Genomic DNA, 7,751 nt, shown 5'->3' on the forward strand with positions numbered 1-7,751 from the left:
TGTAACATTAAATTTTGATCAAAAGGTCATTTTTCAACGCTGAGAATTGATCCCGCCAACATTTCAACATTAAATTTTGATCAAAAGGTCCTTTAATTCAATGTTGAGAATTGATCCCGCCAACATTTCAACACTAAATTTTGATCAATGGGGTCAATTTTCAACGGGGTCAATATTTAATATTACACCGCCAGCTAATAAAACAATGGTTACTGATTGCCTTCCTGCCTTGTGCCTGGCATAAAAAATTGGAATCAGGAACTTCGGTAATGCTGTTCAACGTATGTAGTTGTCTCATAAGCCAATATAGCTGGCCCTTTCACTATGGGTGACACTATTGTGAAAAACACGCGACTTTACTTTTATAGCGACGTATATATATTTATATACAATCATAATAGAACAAATAGAACATAGTAGTACACACGAGTAGTTTGGGTTCAAACTGTTAGCGCAGATCAGTCAATATTGGATCAGACAAGATTAGATTCACTGTTTGGAGATGGAAAGGTTGTTAAAATCATTTTAAATTTTTAGCTAAAATACACCGAGTTAATGTAGAGACATGGATCGGCATATGTGTGCATACAGCATTGTGCATGGACCTTCAATGATACACATAGTGCAATTCCATGACAAGCCGCGTATGGTCCCCAGCTAAAGTAATGGGCTTACAACGACGTTAAGATATGAGTTAAACACTGTAAGACGCGATTTTCGTTATAATCCTAATAGTATCCACCCATTTTTATAGTTTGGCAAAAATATATGAATATGGAATGATGATACCTTTTTGTGTCTTTTTAAACACATTTTAACATCAGTTTCTGGATACACATATTATCAGTTCAGAATAATAATAGATCGACATCTGTCCCTTTTCATAAAGAATAGTCCGAGCTATTCTACTCACCCTGACGTCGGCGTCGCTCCAGAATATATAGCTATCATATAAAGGCATGTCTTTGAAACTTATTTTTTTCTTTTTCTATGTCAATTACCAACCTCACTGGGTCGAGTCCCATGACTCTGACATATATTTTGGGCAAATTATGCCCACTTTTAGATTGTTTTTAAATCCTGGTTAAAGTTTTGCATGCAAATTACTATCTCCATACCTAACGCAGATATTAAATTGAAACTTCAATGTGTTTTCGGTTTATAAGACTAGGTGATAGCATCAAGTCCCATAACTCTGACATGCACTTTGGCCAAATTATGCCCCCTTTTGGACTAAGAAAAACCTACTTAAAGTTTTGCGTGCATTTATACATATATAGCTATTATTTAAAGGCATATACGGTTTAAACTTATTTCTTATTTTTCTAGGTCAATAACAAACCTCACAGGATCAAGACCCATAACTCTGACATGCATTTTTGACAAATTCTGCACACTTTCAGACTAAGAAAATCCTGGTTAAATGTTTATATACAAGTTACTATCTCAAAAACTAATGTAGATATTGATTTGGAACTTCACATGTGTCTTCGGGATTATACTGAAAACTACGTGGTAGCTGTCTCAAATCCCATAACTGTTACATTTATATTGGCCAAATTATGCCCCCTTTTGGACTTCTCCTGGTTAAAGTTTTGCATGCAAGTTACTATCGCAAAAACTAATGCAAATAATGAATTGAAACTTCACACGTTACTTCGGGTTTATGAAACTAGGTCATAGCATCAGGTTCCATAACTCTGACATGTATTTTGCAAAATACGTCCTCTTTTGAAGTTAAAAACTTCTGGTTAAAGTTTTGCATGCAAGTTACTATCTTTAAAACTAAAAAACAAATGCAGATACTGGATTGGAACTCTATAGATGTTTTAACATTTAGGATAATTTTTCTGCTTCTGGGACAACAATTGGAATAGTCGAGCATCGGCTGTCTTATGGACAGCTCTTGTTTTGTTTTACGATGACGGTGTAACTACCTAGCATTTGTATCTTCCATTTCAGAACGGCTGTCGCAACTTATTAATTTACAATCTGAACTCTAACAGCCTTGACCTGAATAAAACACAGTGGAAAATGTTTAGCTTAGACTACTTCTTATCTTGCTGTAATGTAGGGTAAGGTAGGTCACTTTTTGCAGTTTGCAGTTTTTAAATCGTCCTTGAGCATTTTAAGCTCAACAACGGCTGACGCTTATCATTCAAATTAGAACGTGTGGAGTAAGGTAAATGTAAGGTTGTTTCTTTTTCCTTTTTCTTTTTTTTCTTTTATTTTTGTTTGTCCATACATTTGTTTGAATTTCCACGTAATATTTATACAACATTGTCACAGTGAAGTTTATTTAACAGTTGCACAAGTAGTTTAGTACAAGCAACGTGCACATTAAAGTAAATTCAACGTCTATTTGCATACTGTTAAATCAAGAAGTTTTGCAGATCGAAAGTAATGACAAATATAATTATTATGTGCTGATATTGCTTTTGATTTCAAGAAGGTTTGGGAGTCAAATCTCTGGAATGTTTTGAAATTGCAGAAATATGCTTTTGTTGACAAGCTCGGTATTTCCCATTCTACTGGTTTTCGAACTTGGAGAAAGTTTTATACTAGATCATAGGGGAGGACCTGTTGTTAACACAACCTATGGTCCGATTGAAGGCTTATCCCAAAATGGTGCACATGGTTTCCGTGGTATCCCCTATGCTTTACCACCAGTTGGTAAACTAAGATGGCAACCGCCGAAGAAATTAAACATGGCCGATGGGACGGAACTTTATCTGCTAAGTAGTATGCAAACTTTTGCTACCGATACCAAACAGATACAACTTTCTATGGAAGTGAAGACTGCCTTTACATGAATGTGTTTACACCAACCCTGGACAAAACTGCAAAGTTACCAGTGATGGTCTGGGTTCATGGAGGCGCATACACTTCCGAATCCGGAAATGACGACAATTACTTTGCAGACGAGAAGATGTCTGGGGAAACAAATGTTGTTTACGTTAATCATAATTACAGACTTCATTCTTTCGGATTTCTGGCATTACAAATATTAGCAGATGTTTCACCCACAAACACATCCGGTAACTATGCATTCATGGACACATTGGTTGTTCTCGAATGGGTTAGAGACAACATACAGAACTTCGGGGTGACCCGTCACAGGTATGAAAATAAATGTCTGGTCGGACGTGAGGATGCATAATTATCATTGCACTTTCGTTATCATGTAACACATTTTTTCATCGAAAGCGTAATTTGAGCTGATTTTACAGTACAACATATTATTCTACCTTCTGAAAATTTCAGATAAAATATGACGGAAATAAGCACAGCTCATTTCGCTACCAATTCGTGTTGTATTTATACAAAGTTTTTTTATATATAATTGGGACGCTTTACATCTTATACATACTACTTAACTTTCACCATTCTGTTACATACTAGACGACACTTGTGCCATATTTGAAGCTGTCCAACAATAAAAACAAAGCAAACAACTAACGGAGTTCGTTTCCTTCTCAGGTTACACTTTATGGCCATAGCGCCGGTGCAACACATGTTCTTGCTTTAATGGCCTCTCCGCTATCGAAGGGTTTGTTCCACAAAGGCTGGATGGCAAGTGGATCTCCATGGTATGACAAACTAGCAAAGGACGCATATCAAGATAATCTTGTTTATCTAAACAACACTAAATGTTTCACAGTAGATTGTCTCCTTGCATTGACGTCACAAGAAGCGACGGAGGCCTTCCAAAGGGATAAAAAATTTCCAAACTTTGACATGTACGATCAGGATGCCATACCTAAGAAACTAAGTACCAGGTTCGACGGTAGTATGGCTATTGTGGACGGTAAGGTATTTCGCAAGTTGTCCGCAAGTCTTTGTTACGCCGGGTTGATTTCTACATACCAGACGTAACAAATTTTCTAGTAGTTCACTTATAAACTTTCAGATAATGCACTTTCTATAAGTTTATTACATTAGTGAATGAGTGATATTTTTATTGTAACTGTTTTCTTATCATTTTAAAGTTATTCAAAATCATTGTTCATTGTTAGAGCTATCGCTTATCATATGAAAAAAGTAAATAGATAAAAAAATGAAATTCTAAAGTTTCAAATTACCTCAACTTTATGTAAACATTAAGTATAAACTTTCAATTTATACACGGCGAAATGAATGCTTTTCTATTCAAACTGAACACAATTAGTCACTTAGAACCTTATTATCCGCGACCGAAGACGGAAGGATATTGTTTTGGCGTTGTCCGTTCGGCTGTTCGTCCGTGCTTAAGTATTTTAATTAGAATCACAAAAACTCACAGTATGACCAGTAAGCACATGATCTTTGCTCACGTATAGTATCATCCCCCTAGATCCAGTAAAAACAGAGGTTTTTCACCTTGATTTGGTATAAAATAGGAATTTTCAACCGTATCTATGTAACCTATTGAAAAATCTTCATGAAACTTTAAACAAATGTAGATCACTATAAGCCGGTGGTGCACACTCAATATTGTCATAAACCAAAGTTATTGCCCTTTAGTTATTTTATTATCCATAAATTCCCACATAACAAGATAATCCATTGATGGATCTTTATGAATCTTAATACAAAAATAGATCACAATAGTGCAGAGCTTTTCCCCTTTGTGAAAAAATAGGAACCAACAAACTGTTGAACGGTCTTTTTATGCCCCCGAAGGTGGGCATATTAAGATCGTACTGTCAGTCAGTCAGTCTGTCTGTGCGTGCGTCGGTGTAAATTCTCTTTCATCCATGAAGGGGTTTTGAAATAACGTGGCATAAATGTTCACCATAATGAGACGACGTGTCACGCGCAAGACCCAGACCCCTAGCTCCAAGGTCAAGGTCACACTTAGCGGTCAAATGCTTCGGGGGCATTTGTCACCAATAGTGACAGCTCTTGTTGTACATAACTTGTGTATATCTTGAAATTACTATTCCCCTCTTTCACAAAACTGCTTCTTCGGCGGGGGGATATCAATTCACTATATGTGCTTGTTTGTGATGTTTTATTTAGAACAGTACAGCTGGTGATATTCCGAATTGAAAAGTAATACATACTTTCCGATTTTTTTGTTGACGACGACTTACTACTTTGTCATATTTGATATTTTGCAATGAACTTTTACTTTTTGCTAAGTGTGTACTTTTAGGAAATACATACAGAATATTATTTTTTGACAAAAAAAGTATTTAAATGTATGCAGCCACGGCTCGGTTTAAATTAAAACGCTGTAATCGTGTTCTTGAAGTTGATATAGATAAATAGTTAAAAGTATTTTGTTATAACAATAAATTTGTATAATTGATAGAAGGCTTTGAAATAAAGTTTGGCTAGCAATATCAATAATGTCATGTTTGAATAAATATCCGTTATTCCTGACTTTAAAGGTTATGTTGTACCGGAACCGCCATTTGAAGCTTTCGCCAGCGGATTTAAAATGGATATTCCATTCTTGGTTGGTCAGTACATATTAATTTATCCCACATGCTTCTTCGTTTTAGTAGTGATAATTGTTATTAAAAAAGTACCAAACTTAGTAAATTAAAAAATGTTTTCAGAAAAATTCACATATTTCCTGGAAAAATTACAATATTATCGTAATAGCTACCTAGCTATCTCGTGGCAGAAATATTCCACCATAGTATCTCTAGTTGTATTAATCCAGCATTGCATTTTCATTTATAAAAGTTGTTTATTTGAACAGGTAGTGCCGGACAGGAAATGGACGGAGATACCCCACCAAGTGATATGGGAACTTGGAACAGACCAGACTACGAACGATTCGTTCACCAACAGCTGGACACATTCAGCACTTATATCGCCGACATGGCTTTAAAAATGTATCCTGTTACAGCAAATCTGTCCGCAAGATATCAATGGGCTAGTATGGTCAGCGACATAAAAGTTAACTGTGGAAGCAATCTTGTGGCTTTGATGGCTGCCAAGACCTTTAGTTCACCCGTCTATCGTTATGTGGACACCAACAGACCGTCGGAGCCATTCGGCGACGGAGGATCGATCTACCCATTCCATACACATGATGTGTATACATTCTTCGGATACTTGTCTAGCTATTTATCTCCGCTCAGCAAATCGGACAAGAAATTTGATCAGAATATGAAAAACAAGAGCTGTCACAGGAGACAGCGCGCTCGACTATTTCGATGCTGGGTAGTGAAACTGGGCACATCTGAGGAAACTAGAGCTGTCACTGAAGTGTTTAATGACTCCAGTTGTGGATGAAGATATTGCACAATAGCCTGAGTCTATGTCAAAAATATCAACTTAAAGTAATAAGAGAGGTAAAGATAAAATGTATCAAAACACTATATAAGTATATCCTAAGCAAAAAGGGGCATAGTTAATTAAATATTGGTGCCAGAGTTAAGCAGCTTGTGTCATGTAGTGTGGGTGATGATGTTGAACAACTATTTTAAGTTTGAATCAAATCCATTCAGTAATTACAGAGACAGAGTGAAAGTGCATCAAAACTTTAAACTAAAATTCTAAGTAAAAAGGGGGAATAATTCATGAAAAAATGGTGTCAGAGTTATGCACCTTGCGTCATATGGTGTGGGTGATGATGTTGAACAACTATTTTAAGTTTGAATCAAATCCATTCAGTAATAACAGAGATAGAGTGGAAGTGCATCAAAACTTTAACCTGAAAATCTAAGTGAAAGGGGGGATAATTCATGAAATATTGGTGCCAGAGTTATGACCTTTATGATAGATGATGTGGATGATGATGAGGAATAAGTATTTCAAGTTTGAATCAAATCCATCAAGTAATTACAGAGATAAGTTGAAAAAAGAGAAAGTGCACCAAAACTTTAACCAAGGTGGGGACGCGGAAAGACGCCGACGCCGTCGCCGACGCTGGGGCGAGTAGGATAGCTCTCCTTATACTTCGTATAGTCGGGCTAATGAAGTGATTTCCTTTGTACGTCATGGTCACCCAAACACAACAGCCTGGGGACAGTTCCCTGGATCGACTGGTCTCATCTCGGATACGGTAACAACCATCCCGGAGTACCATGCAGCAGAGTGCGAGTTCTTGTTTGCTTATGGCTTCTTTCCCTATTCTTGGCGCCAATAAGTGGCAATTCTGTTTATGTAATATATTTGAATTTATATGTTACAATGAGACATCCTTATGACATGTCTGTAAATGAACAGAAAAATACTTAAATGAGTCTTTACTACTTATTATTCATAAATTATTAAATATCCGTTACATCATCCAAACAAACATTCGAAGTAAATGGTGTAAAGGAATTTTTCAGACTATTGTAGGAAAACAACTACATTATTATACTGCTCAAGACGTAAAAGACGGAAGATTTACCTATGATCATGTTATGGGTGACTACCTATGGTCATGTTATGGGTGACTACCTGGTGACTACCTAAGTCCACATTATGGGTTACTACCTATGGTCATGTTATGGGTGACTACCTATGTCCACATTATGGGTTACTACATATGGTCATGTTATGGGTGACTTCCTAAGGTCATGTTATGGGTGACTGCCTATGGTTATGTTATGGGTGACTACCTATGGTTATGTTATGGACTTTATTACTGTAAAAGATCAGATGAATATTGTTTGTTAACATGTAACGCTGAAGAATATGGCAGTTTTCACTAAATTTCATCCGCAGACTTAACAACGCAATTGTGTTGCCATATATTCTAAGCTATTTGCTTAGTTAGTTGGGTTTACATTATACATACATTTGCTAAAGATTAAACACCTTTT

The 7,751-nt window shown here is 36.3% G+C and overlaps 1 protein-coding gene across 1 annotated transcript; it reads left to right on the forward strand.

Moving 5' to 3' along the window:
* Positions 1 to 1,971: 1,971 nt before the first annotated feature.
* Positions 1,972 to 7,328, forward strand: LOC123546538 (uncharacterized). The gene is made up of 4 exons (XM_053550873.1): positions 1,972 to 3,120; positions 3,481 to 3,808; positions 5,376 to 5,447; positions 5,693 to 7,328. Exons 2-4 carry the CDS (start codon positions 3,529 to 3,531, stop codon positions 6,229 to 6,231), a joined length of 891 nt encoding a protein of 296 aa, XP_053406848.1. The 5' UTR covers positions 1,972 to 3,120; positions 3,481 to 3,528; the 3' UTR covers positions 6,232 to 7,328.
* The last annotated feature ends 423 nt before the right edge of the window (positions 7,329 to 7,751 follow it).

The sequence above is a fragment of the Mercenaria mercenaria genome, chromosome 9 (genome assembly GCF_021730395.1).
Source record: "Mercenaria mercenaria strain notata chromosome 9, MADL_Memer_1, whole genome shotgun sequence".
In the NCBI taxonomy this organism is placed as follows: domain Eukaryota; kingdom Metazoa; phylum Mollusca; class Bivalvia; order Venerida; family Veneridae; genus Mercenaria; species Mercenaria mercenaria.